The 18,658-nt window shown below is 38.4% G+C and overlaps 1 protein-coding gene across 1 annotated transcript in view; it reads left to right on the top strand.

The window, feature by feature from the left end:
- Positions 1-1,902: 1,902 nt before the first annotated feature.
- LOC118734970 (lysine-specific demethylase lid) overlaps positions 1,903-18,658 on the top strand; it is a 149,317-nt gene continuing 132,561 nt past the window's right edge. The window contains exon 1 of the mRNA XM_036464563.1: positions 1,903-3,376. Coding sequence (XP_036320456.1) covers positions 1,912-3,376 — 1,465 coding nt within the window. The 5' untranslated portion in view covers positions 1,903-1,911. The remainder of the gene's footprint in view (positions 3,377-18,658) is intronic.

The raw sequence follows: 18,658 nt of genomic DNA, 5'->3' as shown, positions 1-18,658 counted from the left end.
CAGAACAATATGAGACCCAGAATGGAACCCTGTGGCACACCAGATGTTACGGGCTTTAAGCTTGAATAATTTTCACCACATTGAACCTGCTGTAGCCTACCTGTCAAATAGCTCTCCAATAATTGCAAAGAAAACCAACAATTTTCAAAAAAATTTTGAAATAGGAGGTTTTTCAATCAAATTCTGAAGTAGGGCGTTCTTGAAAAGTTTTCTGAGATAACGCGTTTTTGAACTGGCTGCCGAAATAGGACGATCTTCCACACAGCCATTGATATTGTGATTCTTGTCATTATGTTTATGTAGATTAAAAGAACATTTAAACAGTATAAAAAATATTGAACCATATAAACATGGCCTGACAGATCATATTTTGTTGGAAAAGCATAAAATCAATGAAAGTAATTTTAAATTAGTCGCTTCTGAATTAAATCGCAACCGCTTAAACATTTTAGAATGTATGCACATTTATTTACATAGTAAAAATAAGGTAAATCGTGACGTAGGTCCACATTTCTCTTCTCTATTCACTCTTCTCGATTTTAAAGTAAATTAGTGTTTTTTGTATTCATGTATATTGGTCAACGCATTTCCTTCTTCCATTCGAAATGTGATGTAATTACATTTTCTTGTTTTAGTTGAAATTCTGACTGTCTGATGATGATGTCTATGAAATACCGAAGCAATTGTAATAAAATTTAAATAAATTATTAAATGACTTTAAGGTGTTTTCTCGTGTTTCAATTCAATTGATTACACTGTACAGCACTCGGCTGGGTATTGGACAAAACCAACTTTTTTTAAGAGACTGAGTCATAAGTAAAAAATGTAAGTTCTCCGTTTTTCGAAGTTAGCCTCCGAACTGATTTTTAAAAGATTAATATCGTTGTAAAGGTGATTTAACCCCCTTTCTTGTGATATGCATATTTGTATACTTCGTATATAAAAATGTGAGAAAGACACGTTTTAAGGAAAAAATCCCAATTACCAATTTTTTAAAAATCGGTTAGTATTTTTTCGTTTAAAATATTTTTTTTATAAAAAAAGGTATTTTTTCATTTAAATGAGGTTTTTTTTTAAATTTTTATGTACGAGGTATACAAATATGCATATCAGAAGAAAGGGGGTTTAATCGCGTTTACAACGGTACCAGCCTTTTAAAAATTGGTTAGTAATGTTTTTTTTTTAAATATTTTTTTATAAAAAGTATTTTTTCCTTTAAATGTGTTTTTTCTCAAATTTTTATATACGAAGTATACAAATGTGCATATCAGAAGAAAGGGGATTTAATCGTCTTAACAACGATCCCAATTTTTTTAAAAATCGGTTAGTAACTTTTTTGTTTAAACTGTTTTTTTTTTATATAAAAAAAGGTATTTTTGCATTTAAATGTGTTTTTTCTAAAATTTTTATATACGAAGTATACAAATATGCATATCGAAAGAAAACCCCCCTTTCTTGTACAACGATATACATTTTTTAAAAATCTTTGAACTTTGACCCCTTATAGCACCTGTATTATAAGTTTGCACAAAAAAAGTTATATACCATTTAAATAAGAGCAAAAGGAGGACTACGTCTATATTTTTAGGTTTTTAGTTATTTATATGCAATAATTAAATATAATTTTTTACCAAAGGTCCTATATCGAAGGCCCATATCTCGATTTCGGAGGCTAACTTCGAAAAACGGAGAAATTACTTTTTTACCTATGACTCAAGCTCTTACAAAAAATTGGTTTGGTCCAATGCCGAGAAAAAAAAGTTGATTTTGCCGTACAGTATTATATAAGAAATAGTTTTTCGCATTTTCTGACAAACGTTGAATTTTGAGTTGTGCTCCTTTTGATAACGGTGTGCGATATGTAGTATGAAATAATATATAACAATAAATTCCTCTTTTATCTCTCTTACTATGATCTTATATAGCACTAAGCCACCAGATCAATTGAAAGTCATGTCGACCAAAACTATTGCAACAGAAGGGACTTGTGTTTCCGCTGCATCTTCATCAACTTGTGGAGTCAGTGTTAACTCACCGACGGCTAGACGATTGCGTACTAGAACGTCGACAGGAGGAAATATGGGGAGTGGTGATTCAGGAAAAAAAAGCGGCGGTTGCTCTAATGCTCCCGATCGCAACACTAATTCCTCAGATTTCAATAAAAATGATTGTGCAACCAATAGTACCGGCACTGGAGCTTCAGCCACAGGGATTAATTATAGTGAAGATAAACAAAGTACAAACCACTGCAGCGGTACAAATTCCATAACTGGATCAGCCAAAAAGTACCATAATAGTTGTCCTCATCCAATGAATGATCGCGGTCGTGGGAAACCGGCAGCACATCTGCAGCCTCACAGCTCCAGTACTTTTAACTTGAATAAGACAGAAGAATTCCACTTCGATACTCCGGTTGAGTGTCCCGTTTTTCGTCCCACGCAAGAAGAGTTCAAGAACCCGCTGGCTTATATCAATAAGATTCGACCCATTGCTGAGAAATGTGGTATTGCAAAAATCTTGCCACCAGAATCATGGTCTCCACCATTCGCCGTGGACGTAGACAAGTTGAAGTTCACTCCTCGAGTGCAACGCCTTAACGAATTGGAAGCAAAGACTCGAGTGAAGCTTAATTTTTTAGATCAAATTGCCAAATTTTGGGAACTTCAGGGTTCTTCACTTAAAATACCAATGGTTGAACGCAAAGCTTTAGACTTGTATACCTTACATCGCATTGTACAAGAAGAGGGTGGGATGGAACAGACAACTAAAGAACGCAAATGGGCAAAAGTAGCAAATCGTATGTCGTATCCATCGAGCAAAAGCGTCGGTGCAACATTGAAGGCTCATTATGAACGCATACTTCATCCATTTGAGGTTTATACATCAGGTAAAGTACTAGGAGGTGGAATTGGAGCAGCTACTAGCGTCGATGCGGTAAAGCTCGAAGACGGCACTGATTATAAAGCTCACGAAATACCAACACGTCAACAGATCGCACCCCCAAATGAAAATAATGCCCGACGCTCTAAGCGCTTTGCTAATTCAAGTGCCAATTGCGGTTTGGGAAGTGCATCGCGTAACAATATGAAGGTCGAAACGAAAGAGGATTTTAATCGGGATCTATTACATTGCTTTAATGCTGCCGGCACTTCTACCTCAGTAATTGAGGTACGAAGTCAAGCTTCTGGAACAGCTTTAGCAAATGCAACGGCACAAAAAAAAGCACCTGATCCTCAAATAGTTGATCCCTTATTGAAATATATTTGCCACATATGTAATCGCGGCGACGTAGAGGAATCAATGCTTCTCTGTGACGGGTGTGATGACAGTTATCACACATTTTGTTTGTTGCCACCTTTATCCAGCATTCCAAAAGGTAAGCTCTAAAATTTCAAATGGATAAAATAGTTACATAAATATACGAATACAGTACAGCTTTTCTTCTTGTATGGCGCTGCACATTAGGGAAAACAATAAAAACGCTCGCATTGCCTGTTAATTGCGAAAAAGTCGTATGGTATTAATGCTACGTACATAAATTTTAATATGTACATAATATGTATGTACCAGCAGGGCACCCGACGGGGTAAACAAATCAAAATATAAAACAGTAGTACAAATATTCAGTTCAGCATTAATAAATTAAAGGAGTCAAACAATTTTCTTTTTGTTTAAATTAAGGCATCTTTATGAACCATACTTTTAGCTTTATTGTCCTTCAACTACTATATATTTGTCATAATTTTCTGTACTACATATCTTGTTTCATTATTAATATTAGGTGGATTAAGGTAACGATACAATTTATAAATTAAAATGAGTCTACTATGGTACATTCCGTTTAGCTGCCTATTCCCTTAGCTGGTTTAGTATAGCTCCGGTAGAATGCTTATTTCGGATGGAGTTTTATTCATTATGAATGAACATTTTTCGTTTAACAGCATCGCGGGTTCAAACAAACGAAATAATAATATTTCCCAATTTAATGTGAAATAACACAAATTTGATTTATTTCATTTCTCGTTGAGCAATAAGACCAACTTTTAAACTTAACAATTGAGTAATAAAGCAAAATAGTGCACATATGTAGGTAGTCACCCAGTCACATTTGACAAAAAGTAGTACATGAAAAAGGTTTAAGGGACGGATTTGTAAGTATACAATTTTGAAAGTGTCCAGCGTCGCGGCGGTCCGCGTTCGTGCGCCGCCCCGCGCCACCCCGCGCCGCGCCCCCCCGCCCCCTCCCCTCCTTTCGCAATTATGCACTGCTGTCATTATAACCGTTTAGAAAAAAATATAATAATAAAATGACACTAGTTCACTTCTGAAACTGCTTTTTAATGTCCAAGTAATGGGAATTATAGCGTATGGTGTTATTGCATGCCCCCCACCCATGGTGGAATTATACCAGGTGAAGTAATATCAGAGTGAGAAGAAATATTTTGACACTGCCTTATTTGAAAACATGCCTATAAAATGTGACTATAAGACAGCCGAATGTCAGAAAATAAAGCGAGAAATCTGTTTCATTACTTCACCTGTTTATTGCGCCGTTCTTCCCACCTGCTTGTACCGAGTATACGTTCAAATTTAGAAGTCTGAGAGTAGGTACAATTTTACATATTTTTTATATCACTACTTCGTACCACATGTTCGCTTCGTCTTCGTAAACGAAATCCACATTTCGGATATGGTGAAACCAGTGATGATAATGCAGAAATTTTAACTGAAGATAAAACTCAAAACAATATTCTCTGTGTTATATGCTGCGAACAGGAACGGCAACTTTTGTTTGTTCCATGCCATGTTCACGTTCAGCCACATGCGAAAAGATCGCCAGTGTGGACGGCAGGTACCAGCGATATACAGTGGACAATCCTACAAACATGCCAGAATGCAGTTCTACGCACGGCTACAGGCTGCCATCTCATGTCGTCCGAGCATCACCTTCACCAAGAAAGCCAGATGCTGGCGGCGAAAGACCACAGCACGTTGCTATCGAAGCAGTTACTCGTGCGATATCACCGTGGAAATCACCCCAATAACGCCCTGCTCCACAAGGTCCACACAACGCCCAACACCTCTTCGCATGCGCCTCTAACCCCACGAATCTGACACCAGAAGCACTATGGACCAGTGATGTTGCGAATGTAAAATTCTAGACATCTGCGGATGCGAATGCGGATGCGGATGTTTAAAAGCTAACATTCGCGGATGCGAATGCGAATGCGGATGTCAAATATTTTTAAGAAATAATTTTGGTGAGTACATTAAGGGATTTAGGTCAGTGTACGAAAATAAACTATATTCTACGTTACTACTTCGTTTCGTTTATTACTTCAACAGTTCGGTACAATACGAAAACAAAACGGCTGAGTTCACTTTGGCGATAGTACACTACAGTTGTTTAGTAGTTACAGACGAAACAACAAACGAAATGAATCGTGCAGAGAAAAATATATGTATGTATGTACATACAGTATCGGTCATATCTATAGCACGCCATTTCAAAGTGATATTGTGTGTCACTTATGTTTATTTATTAACTTTTAAGAATTTTCAATTAAAATATTGTTCATTCTCAGACAAATCTGATACAAACCCAAGGTTAATAATTTGTAGAAAGCTACAAAAAAGTGCAACAAATTTTCACATAAATTTCCAACTTTTTTCTCGGAAGTGTAAGAATTTTTTTGAGTACACAGTTTTTTAGCCCCTTAAATTTTAGTCTGATAATGTGCAAATTTGAAGTGGCTACGAATTACCGTTAATTTTTTAGAATTTATTATTTATGGAATCACGGACGATAAAGGTGTCAGATTTGCTTAGTTCCCGGGTGACTTCTTGGAAAGGTTCTCCTGTAATGAATACCTTGAAACTAGTTTTTTTTTTTATTAGTTAGCTGAGCTCGGCTTTTCCTAGTTGCAGTCAGTCTCAATTAATTACTCACCGCTGTCGGTACCATAAGCCATCAAATCCGTTTTGTTGCTCCATTCCATGCGCTCAATGTGTTGTGATATATTTTTTTGCGGCGAATGAACGCAAGTTTTCAACATATGTATCGTTAATACTATTTCGCATAGTCGCTGAAATGCAAGAAACCACAACTAATAAATTTTTGTATTGCCTTAAACGATGTGGGGACTTATGATTCGAGGAAATGCATCATAATCAATCAAATAGTTAATTTTGGATTTTTAGTTACGTCTTTTTGTATTTCAGCGACGATGTGAGTTGAGCCCTTTCCATACCATAATAACGATATATTACATGCCAAGTCCCACTCCTCAATAGATAAAAAATTCACCTTGAATTAATTCTTATTTAATTTGTGAACTTGGCTGTCGACTTATTTACATATCTAGGGTATTCACAGTTTACTTCTAAAGTTAAAAGGTGGCAACTTTAACAAGATAACACACTCCAACTGTGAGCAACCCTTATGTTTAAATAAAGTATTAAGTTGATCAACAATACCACGCATTGCTAGACCGTTTGCCTTTCACGCGTTTGTGTTTAGAGAGCATCAACAAACCACATACATATTTCTCTCTATTCTCTCTTCTCTTTTTTATACTCAGCTAGCACAGCGCAAAAATAAAAAATAAAATAACCTTTGCCAGCTCCAGGCAGGCGCAAAGAGAAACTTATGTACAAGCAGCGCTGCGCCCAAAGCGAAATTCATGTATGTATGTACAAGCAGCGATAGATGCCAGTTTAACACAGAACATAAACATGAGACAAAGTCTAGTAATTTTGCCCAAAAGTGTTATCTCTAATTAGTATGGGAACCAACAACAAATAAAGTTACCACATGGTAAAATGTTTTAAAGTTACCAGGTGGCAAAATTAACACAGTAGATAATATAGAACTGTGAGTACCCTAATCATTTCATCTTTATTTCGATGCGTGCTAATTTTGACAATTTACACAAAATTAAAATAAATGTTTTTGTTTTCGAGCTGAAAGACTAATAAAGGAAACACGTAACTTAAGAAAACACAAACGATGCATCCAGTTTTTTCAACAGACCTTTGACAAATAATATTCAATAGCTTCATAATTCTTACCTAATTAACCCTAGAGAGATAACCCTATTGGAAGTTACGGAGAAGATAACCATACGTCTGTGGGACGTATCATAGTTTTTCTTTATGGTGACAATATTTTTGGAAATATTTTTTACCTTTTTGTACTGACGTTGGTTCTTTATATATTTCCTTATTTTTTAAATGCATTTTTGGAGAAACTTTTTTTTATTATGTAAGAAAAAATCACATTTTCAGTATTCTTATAAAATAAACAAAAAAAAACAAGTATTTTGTAAAAGGAACTGCCGTTTTCTTAAAAACTAAAATGAACACATTTCTTTCGCTTTTTAAGCTTATTTAGATATAACATTTAAGATAAATAAAAAAAAATATTAAGTATGGTCAAATCAGGTACAAGTTTTGCACACTTCATTTATATGTTCCCCGCATATAGGCTTAGTACATTTTACACACACCATTTTAGACATACGCCTTATTTTTGAGGGGCAATAGGAACAGTATCTTTTTTTCTTTGGTTCAGGTTCTTCTCTGCCTCCATTATTGTCTCTTTCAACCTGTTGAGGCAATGCATTTTTTATATTTCGCTTCAAAGCGTTACTCAAACTAGGGGCCTCCAAGCGCCTTTCCATCCATGGCGATGTCAACGAACTGGATAAAGTTTTCATAAAGTTTCTTCGACCAGACGGTTTTTGGTTTCGAGACTGCAGGTTGTGGCAATAAATAACGTATGAATTTACAAAAGCTATGTTGAGCAGTCCGTAAGATATTGCCATAGGCCAACGGTTATTTTTCCTTGAGCACGACATTATTGAACACATTTGGTCGAGCGTGTCGACTCCTCCTTTTGTTTGGTTATAATACAAAATCATGTCTGGCTTACCACTACTTTCATCGATACTGCCTTTTTCGTTGCAGGATGACAGCATGAACACCATTTTAGAAGGCTTTGGTTTATAGGACAAAAGCGTTAAAGGTCCATCATAACAAAATCTGGCACTTCCAACCTCTCGCGATCGTGAATTTTTCATTAATTCCGGAATTTCACGTTTATTGGACCTTATAGTTCCCACCAAAGTCAATTTGTACGGCTCTTTTAACAAGTTCTTTGCCAGTGGAACTGACGTAAACCAGTTGTCACAAGTAATATTGCGAAAAGTCCCATGTATTGGTTTGGATAATTCCTTCACGTAATATTCCCCCAAAGGGACGTTGTTAGTATTAGTCGATTTGCCTAGGTATGGAATGGCATTGAACATATATTTTGTGGCACTGTCGCAAATCATTACAATTTTGATCCCATATTTATTTGGTTTATTGGGAATGTACATCTTAAATGGACATCGGCCACGAAAACCCAGCAACTGTTCGTCAATTGTGGTATGCGACCCCGGTGTGTAACTGGTTTGGCATTGTTCAATGAACATATCCCACACTTTTCTGACAGGCAAAAACCGGTCATTAGGTTGAAGAGAAGGTCGCAATGCTTTGTCATCCATTCGCAGGCATCGAATCAAAAATTTAAACCTATCGCGACTCATAGCTGAAGTATATAGCGTTCCACTGTAGGTATTATCAAATATTTCATCGGTTGCCAGATGGTTATCTTTTAACGCAGCTGTCAAAACGAGAATTCCAATCAGAACGCGGAGTTCGTGTTCACTTGTATCCCTATAAGTTGCTGTCGTCATTCATCTTTACGTTTCAGGGATATTTCCACATTTGTCCATTTTACAATTTCCAGAATAATATCGTCGGTAAAAAATGCATTGAAGCAGGAAAGGGGCTCAAGCAATGATTTACATTGTCTAGTAGGACCTCTTGCCGTTCGAACAATGTTGGATAAAGAAACTCTGCCAACGTTTTTACCTTTCGACGTTGTCCAGCAGTACTTACTTTTGCTTCTAATAGTAGGTTCAGAAAACGTAAGAATACGGCTATCTGAAGAAGAAACACAATTGGAAAATCCTGTAACTTGGTCCTCCAATAAAGCTGTGTTGATATCAGGATCTTCACTGGCGATTTCCTCATCTTCGACATCGCTCTGAACATCATCTTCAAATAATTCATTTTCTGTTTCACTGTTATCAGATGATTCCGGATCGTCCGATAAACCTTGCAAATACGTACTTATTTCAGTGTCATTTAAGCATCCATTTCGGGCCATTGTTCTTGGTTTAACTGATGAAAAAACGAAATCACGATCAAAACAAATTTATTCAAATTGAGTGTAAAAGTCACACAAAAGCTAACCATACGTCTCCGAGACGTATGCGATCGCCAAAACTCAAAGAGTATCGAACTTACCACAACAAAATAACCACCACCGGCAAGCTACTGTAGACGACTGAGAAAAATAAAAACAGCAACGTGGTGCTAAAACATTCGAGAGAGGGAGAGCGAAAAATTAAAAAGGCATACGTCTCTCAGACGTAGGTTATCTCTCTAGGGTTAAAGGTAATCTTTTAACGCGCAAATAGTCGACTCTTTATAGCCAGCCGTTGAATATTTCCGCTGGAAATACCTACTATTATCTTACTCTTTGACTTTAAATTTCGAAAGCAGGTCGACGTAGGGGACAGTCTTAACGTAGCATCTCCACAGGCAAAAAAATGTTTGCTAAAATTTTTTGTTTGCCAGATATACGTTTTATCAATGCACTTGCACAATATTCGCATTCGCAAAAGCTCCGCATTGATTATTGCGAATGCGAATGTTAAAACGCGGAAGTTCCGCGGTTGCGAATGCGAATGCGAATATTCGCAACAACCCTGCTATGGACCGCGCCTATCGACGCCGCCCGCTTTCTCGGCCTCAGGCTTGTCGAGTCAGAGGACGAAGACGACCCATGACGAAACCCCGGGGGTTGACTACTGCTGCTACAACAACAACAACCACCGTTTGAGTCCCTGTGGGAGAGAGGCCTCTATGTCTTCTAGTAGCGTTGAATGGCTGACAGTGTTGAACGCCTTAGACAGGTCCAGCGCTGCTAGAATGGTTCTTTCACAGGGGCACTTTCGGTTTAGGCCACAAGTTATCTGGGTATTTATGGCGTTAAGTGCTGTTGTTGTGCTGTGCAATTTACGGAACCCATGCTGATGCTTCGCTGGGGTCAGCCGGTTTGTAAAATACGGAATTAGCAAGGCCTCTTAGTGTCTTCGCTACCGGGGAAAGGAGTGTTATAGGACGATAAGACTCCTTTGTTGGCTGGTTTCCCCGGTTTGAGCAGTGGGACCACTCCCCATCTTCCAGATGTCTGGAATGACGAGAGTGGCCATTGACAGATTGAGGACCTAATTAGGTACGCTGCTCCCGCAGGACCCAAATTTTTCAGCATCAACATGGAAATTCCGTCGGGTCCAATGACTTTGTAGGCTTTCGCCTTCCCGATGGCTACCCTTACCTCGCCGCTGCACAGTGGTCCAATGTGCAAAGCTAGGGTAATTAAATTAAATTTTTTGTTTGTAATTTTTCACTAATTTTTTTATCAAATTGTCTACTTAAGAGTAAATACAACTTTGTTTGAAAAAATTTGGCTACATATAAACATAACGGTATCCAAAAGTCATAGTAAGCAATAAGTGAAAAATGAAATTGTGCGTGCAACGAAAACTGAGTATTTTTAAGGCTCAATAACTTGTTTAAAGAAACTTTGTTTTAACTTCATTTCTTTCTCCGTCATTATTTTAAGTAAGAAAATTCAGGAAATGTAAAAATTATTATTTTTTTGGAGCTGATAAAGTTTTAATCTCTTTGGTGAGTACCTTATTATAAATTTTTTTTGTTTTTGTACAAGAAATCTTTCTTATATGGCGGAATATAGATCACGTACTATACTTATTCTCTCAATTGATGTATAAACTAATAGAATCCACAAAAAAATTCTGCGGCTAGCTGCGGCACCCTTACATTTATTTTTAATTTTCAAAATGACTCCTAAAATTTCAAGACAGGAAATTTTAGATTTTTGGCTGTCTACCCCTAAAAATGAAAGACTTGATGGAATAATGGATTTTGTACCAGGGAATATCAGTTTATGATCTAGTGAGAGAATCAAATTTGTTAAATTGAAATCATACGTGCGAAGTTAATTCAGAATTAGGACCTAAAGTGGACAAAAGTTTTCCGAAAAAGAGAGCGGTTTGTTACTGCAAATAAAGATTGGCTCGAATTTGAAATAGACTAGTCACAATTTCTGTGTTCGAAGTTTGGTAAGCCGACATTTTCTGCTGGTAGACCAGCTAAAAGTTTTGAAGATTGTTGCCAAAAAGTTAAATGAAGAAAGCTAATGAGCTTTCGAAAATTATCGAACCAGATGTATTTCTTTTTGGCCACTGAACTAAAAATGAGATCTTCAGCTACGCTACTTAATGAGTTTTTAAGCGCTTCTCCAGAAAGAGGTACTGCTATTAAGAAGGTCATATTGGCAAAGAAGAGTCCTAAAGGTATTTCGCCTGAAGAAGCTCTCGCACTAATAACACCGGCACACAAAAAAAAATTTGTGTGATCTGCATTTGACCGGACCTACCTATGGTTATGTAATTCGACCCGCAGAATCCGAATTTGAATTCAGTTTGGCCAATATACCTCCTAGGCTAGGTGGCTGATTCGGATCCGGCGTCAATACAGTATATACATAACGGACTTTCTATTTTTAATTCATCCCAAATAGTTAAAAAAGTTTTAAGTATCCAGGTATCTATAACCGTGCGCAAGTGCTTAAAAAATGTACCAGAAATTGACGAAAAATTTAACGATTTTTAATTATATGGTTGGAAGGCGTGGCCGCTATTCGATCCTGCCCATTTTATGAGCAGAAGTTGTTAGTCATTCAGACATAATTTGTGCAAAATTTCATCCCGATATCTGGTGAAAACAAGAGGCGCACTAGGTCTGGCAGTTTGTGCAGCCTTCTGGTCACCCGACGTTGGCTTTATCCACCGGAGGATGCAAAATGAACTGCCGGCTAAACTAGCTCGCGCATCGCTACCGGTCCGACGAAGCATGGTCACCGAAGTCTATTTCAACTCTGTCGTCACGCTTCGTCGGGTTGGACAATGACCTCACGGTTGACCAAAGCATACTCACACCAGAGGCGAATTTGCAGGTCCTCAGATGCTCTTCCCATTTCTCCCGCATATGTACGTTCACAAGTTACCGAATCTCCGAGTTTAGATCCCTGATACGGGGATTTCCGGGATCGGCCTGACAAAGGTTGTCGCGCTCATTGGCCAGGACAGCCGCTTCAGCAGGAAAATTCGGCGGGTGCGAGACACATCTCGCTGGGACGAAGCGGCCTGCAGCAGTAGTGACAACCCTGCGGAATTTACGTCACCTACGTGAACGTCGGTTGGTGTGGGTAGTGAGATGATTATGGGCAGATGGTCTGATGCTAAAGTCAGCACAGGTCGCCAAGATATGCTGTTTATCAGACCAGCACAGACTATTGTTAGGTCTGGCGAGCTACAGCAGCTGCCCATAATCCTGGTGGGTGCGTCGTCGTTCTTTGTGCAGAATATCGAATCGTCTATCTGCTCATCCAATTGTGTTCCCCTACGATCGTTTGACGGGCTTGAATGCCAAAGATCGTGTTGTGCATTGAAGTCACCAACTACCATACGGTTTTCACCTCTGAGGAGCGCACCTATTTCAGGGTGATATCCTGCCGACATCGCCTGACCGGATAGCAATACTCTGACATTCTAGGATGGTATCCCTGCGGTCGATGTCTGCTTCGATAAGACGATACTGCACGGTGTGGTGCGTGATGAATGATAGGCCACTACCATTATATCGCTCGCGATCTCGACGGTGTACGTTGTATCCGGCGCAATTCAACAATGTTGAATTGACGTACAGCTTCGTCTCTTGGACCGCAGCTATTAATATTCTGTGCCGACCCATGAACTCTGTTATCTGCTCGATCTTGCTCTGAGGTCCGTTACAGTTAAATTGTAAAATCTTCGTGTGCATAGGGAGACTTATTGGGATGTGGAGTGTTAGTGACGTGTGTTGCCGGGTCGCCGCATGCTGTGTTGCTGCTGCTGAGGCTGTTGCCCTGTGGTGATAGTGGGCGGCGTCGCAGTTGGAGATTACGGAATATCCTGGACTGACACACCGTGCAGATTGTCGCAGGAACAAGGAGTTGTTGGCGGTGGCGTGCGGGTGGTGGTGCAGTTGTATGGGTGGTGTGGTATGTTGTCAGTGGTGTTGTATTGTGTTGTGGTGCGTTTGTGTTTGTTATGAGTTGCTCAGGCGGAGCCTGTTGTGCCGTGGAGGCAGCTCGATTTTCGCAGCAAGGGGTCACGTACGCGATGGTCCACTGCCTATGAGTTGTAAGGCGTGAGCAAACTCAGAGATGGCTCCACCCATTGCAAGTGTTGCATCTGACGGAGGTGGAGTTGTGGTGTAGTCGTCTCTGGCACACGCAGCAGGTATATGTATAAAAGGGGCTAGATCGCCGAAACAACCGCCCTTGGTCGGGTAAACATGAGTCATTCCGGTACTTAGAACCGGCTGTCGCCGGAATGAAGCACCTACTGTAGATATGTTGCTTACCTAATTTCCATTTCATGTGATATATGGTTCCGAAGTTATAGCTGATAAAAATTTCCACGAATATGGGACGTGCCAATCCCCTTTCACAAACTCATTTATACATACAGTGACCAGATTCCTGCGGACAAAAATCGGCGACTATCCCGCCGAATACTGCTTAAAATCTGGCCGGATTTCCGGATTTCGATTATAGAAGATTCCATTTAAAAATCTAGTTCAGATTTTTTATTCTACATTTTCATAATCAATTTAATAGTATTCTAATTCGTAATTAAGAGTTAAAAATTTATTTATTTTTCATTATGAAAAGAAGCATTTTCGCATTACCGGTCAAAAACGCATTTCTATTTTCAACATAAATGCTACCCGATGCACTAAACACTCTTTTTGAGTTCACTGATGAAGGTGGTTCGCAGAGATAATTCATTGCCAAAGTAAACAAACTAGGAAATTCTAAGCGACTATAATAATAATAATAGAATTGGTGCTCAAACATTTGTTAGAGTTTGGCCGGGCTTCTCCTCTGATTTGTGGAGTGCGCATTGATGTTGTCAAACAAGGGGAGGGACCTACAATTTTACGCCGACTCCGAACGGCGATTGTATTTTTATGAGAAGCTGTTTTCATGGCAGAAATACACTCGGAGGGTTGCCATTGCCTGTCGAGGGGCGACCGCTATTAGAAAAAAAAAAATTTTTTTGTTCGTGTTTTTTTTATGTTGGGTTGAATCGGGCTTAAACCCAGGCCTGCGGAATGTTGGCACGCACTGCTAGCCGCTCGCCACAGCGGCCGTCTGACGAAGTCCAGAGGTTCATAGAGGACCACAATAGCCCAACTTCGCTCGTGTCCGGCATGCGGAGAGACACCCCACGACTCGTAACATCTCTTCGCATGCCCGGAAAACCCTACACAACTAACGTCTTTGTCCCTATGGACATACCCTATAGAGACTGTACGCTTCTTGCGTCTTCCGTTAGTTGAGTTTGACGATAACGACTGAGATACTAGCCGATCTGGGCGGGGTTGTTGTAGCCGCTACAACAATTACAACAACAGCGGCCGTCTATGATTCCACCAAATGAAAGGATCTTTTTGTCTGGGTATACGGGGTAGCTGTAAATATTTCTCCATTTATCCATCGTTTGGCTGTCCACATCAGTAGAAAAACTGGAATTAGTATCAGAGGCGTTGGCGATTTCCTCAGAGCCTTGCCAAATATCCTGGTCTCCCAAAGTTAAAAGATTTCACTAGAATTCGACGTTTTTCATATGATTTAACAGGTTTCCTCATGGTAACTGATTTATATTTTCGAATTATTTAGTTCACCATCTACCCAGTTTTTCGATTTATTGATGTCAGAAAAGAAAACGAGTTTTGAAACGTGTGTCACAAAATTTTGCAACAATGAAGCCTTACGGGGCCACTCGGGAAGCTGAAGGATATGTAACCATGCACAATAGTTCGATTTTCATCACATTTTAAAATAAACAAATCAATCGCTCGTTTTTTCTTAGCGGCCTTCATTGTTGTTTATCTTTTGTATTTGACGTTTCTCCTCTATTTATCAAAAATAATCAATAAATCCGGGTTGCAGACGGAAAAGTTATCTTTTTAATATAGGATTATATCTTAACTTAAATTTCAGAGGAGAAATTTTGTATTCTTAATTACGTATTGCATAGTTCAGCTCGAAAAAGCAGATAATCTAGCTAGACAAAAAACCTAATATAACAATCAGCATGTTCTGCCAATCATACGATTTCAAATCGGTGCGGTGTTTCTGGCAGTTTCTATTTGAAACATCTAATACTTTGATGACAATAATAATGTCAGCCTTGAAATCCAACGGAGAATCACTCTTGCCAACAAGTGTTACTTTGGACTGAGTAGGCAATTGAGAAGTAAAGTCCTCTCTCGTCGTACAAAGATCACAATCTACAAGTCACTCATCATGCCTGTGCTTGCGGAGGTATGGACAATGAAAACATCTGATGAAGCGGCTTTTGGAGTTTTCCAGTTTCACGAAAGCAATTTAAGTGAAAACTGATTTTTTTCTGTCTTCTGTAAAAAATAAATTTTCATTAAATTGCTTTCATGAAACTGGCTTTTAAGGTATTGCGACAAGTGGTAATTTGAGATTTACCACTGCACAACTCAACCCTGGTGTCTCCGAATGACGCTTTAACGCATAATAATATTGGCAAATTACATCCATTGAGTCGAGAGTTCGATATACTCAATGGTGCAACAGGTCGATTTAGTCTGACATTCTCGGCACCTTTTCTGACTTGTAGATTTTTAGCAATAACTCGACCTCAGCACCACTTGGCAGCTTTTTTTCAACTGGACTGCCTTTACCGTTTCCAATACATGTTTTGAATATTCGCCAAATCGGATTATAATAAAATTATAGTTTAAAAAACTAAAACCTCCCTATTATAATTGCCATTCGTACTGTCATCAGGTATGTAACTTGAGAATAAAAATCGCTGCATCTTTTAGGCGCATTAATATTACATAGTTACATCCCGAGATAATAAAAGGAAGGTAATAAAAAAGGTTTTTAGTAATAACTCAACTCCAGCGCCAACTGGCGGATTAAATTGTGAAACTGAACTATCCAGAGACCCACTCAAACACACACACAAAACTTTGTTAAAATCCCTGCAGCCATTTAGGATTTCACTCACAAATATACGTACAGAAGAATTATATACACTAGGCTGGGTCGATTTTGTATGGGGAAAAATAAAAGGCATTGACCGTATTGTAATAGTAATATTATGATGTCTAATGGCTAAGCCAATTGCTATTGGCCATGGAAGATTAATTTAAAACTTATCTTTAGCCCGCGCAATTGAATCAAAGTATATGCATTTTGAACATGAATTTTTGGCTTGTAATATCTATGGAATGCGTTAATTGTTATAAGCAGGACGATATATCAAATTAAAGGTTATTAAATTAAACGTGCGTACATATATCATTTTTCAATAAGTCTAGAAGTTTTTAAGATATTAAGATAAAACTTACAAAAACTATAATTTTTCTTTATGAATTTTCAATTCTTCATTACTTCAGCAACCAAGTGAAAAATACAAAAAAGTGAGACGAGATTTATTTCCAACGTTTTAATGTTTTCGGATGCTTATATAATATTAAAGGGACCATGGACTTGGCTACCGAAATTGTTCCTAAATTTGCAAAAATTCGCAACGTATAGCTAATATTAAAAAAAGATTAGAATATTTGGAACCAGCGACCTAAATGCACGCCAGCAATATTAATGCTGTTCTTTACATGTTTTGACTATAGGCCAGTGGAATTATCAAGAGAACAATTAAACTTTTATTGAAAAAGATAACTTTGAGATTAACGATAAGCTAAAGGGCTGCGAGAAATGATAATTGACTTCATTTTTTGCGCTAACGGATTCATTATCTAATAATATGCACCAAACCTTTTTGCTGAACCCAGAATTTTTAACAAGAATTGATCTTATTCGACTAGTGTGCTGTGGGTCACTTGGCGGTCGATGCGCGGGCTTTTACAATTTAAAAAAAAAATATTTTGCAGGCTCGTTGTTGACTTCATGATACAATATATTTTCATTATTACCAAGGGATTTGAGAAAAAATAGATTTTCGACCCGCCTTAATATACACATTCAAAGATAAGTAAAAGTCAGTTTGTTTGTACTTTGCTACGCCCTCTTTTCAAAGAGCCCATTTTGGATTTCATATATCTCCATACGAAGTGTTCCAGTACTGTACCATGTACACTTCCAGAGATATGCAGTATGAAATTCGGCTTTTGTGGTAGGTGCTACGCCCCCTTTTCCAATAGCTTCATATTTTCTCCATGACTATCCGATTATTTTCATATATCTCAAGTTCCAGTACTCTACCAAGAACAATTCTAAAAATATGGAATAAGAAAAATTCGACTTGTATGGGAGGTGCCACGCCCGTATAAAGTGCCTCGCCCCATTTTCAGATAGTTCGAATTTTTCTTCATGAGTATGCGATTGATTTCATATATCTCCATACCAAGTTCCAGTACTCTACCATGAACATTTCCAGAGATTTACAGTATGAAAAATTCGGTTTGTGTAGGAGGTGCCACGCCCCTTTTCCAATAACTCCAATTGTTCTCCATGAGTATGTGATTGATTTCATATATTTCCGTACCAAGTGCAAAAATTTTACCATGAACGCTTCCAGAAATATGCAGTATGAAATATTCGAGTTTTATGGGAGGTACCACGCCCTCTTTTCCAATAGCTCCAATTTTTCTGCAAGAGTATGCGATTTATTTTATATATCTCCACACCAAGTTCCAGTACTCTACTATGAACATTTCCAGAGATATGCAGTATGAAAAATTCGGTTTGTATGGGAGGTGCCACACCCCCTTTTCCAATAGCTCAAATTTTACTCCAAGAGTATGCGATGGATTTCATATGTATATCTCCATACCAAGTAACATCCCTATTTCATGAACATTTCCAGAGATATTCAGTATGAAAAATTCGCTTTGTATGGGAGGTGCCACGCCCCCTTTTTCGATAGCTCCAATTTTTCTACAAGAGTATGCGATGGATTTCATATATCCCCATACCAAGTTCCAATACTCCACCATAAACACTTCCAGAGATATGTAGCATGAAAAATTCGATTTGCAAGGGAGGTGCCACGCCCCCTTTTTCAAAAGGTCCAATGTTTCTCCAAGACTAAGCAATTGATTTCATATGCACCAATACCAAGTTCCATCACTACCATGAACACTTCCCGAGATATGCAGTAGGAATATTCGGTTTGTATGGGAGGTGCCACGCCCCCTTTTCCGATAGCTCCAATTTTTCTCCAAGAGCATGCGATGGATTTCATATATCTCCATACCGAGTTCCAGAACTCTACCATGAACATTTCCAGAGATATGGAGTGTGAAATATTCGGTTTGTATGGGAGGTTCCACGTCCCTTTTATATATCGAGATTTTTGTTAGCCGATAACCATCCTTTGAACGTCTGCAGCAGGTGCCCGAAATT

This window comes from Rhagoletis pomonella, unplaced genomic scaffold, assembly GCF_013731165.1.
Source record: "Rhagoletis pomonella isolate Grant_MI unplaced genomic scaffold, Rhpom_1.0 Rhpom_scaffold_00003, whole genome shotgun sequence".
NCBI classification, from domain to species: Eukaryota; Metazoa; Arthropoda; class Insecta; order Diptera; family Tephritidae; genus Rhagoletis; species Rhagoletis pomonella.
The sequence above is the reverse complement of the archived record's forward strand: the minus strand, read 5'-3'. Positions and strand labels throughout refer to the sequence as shown.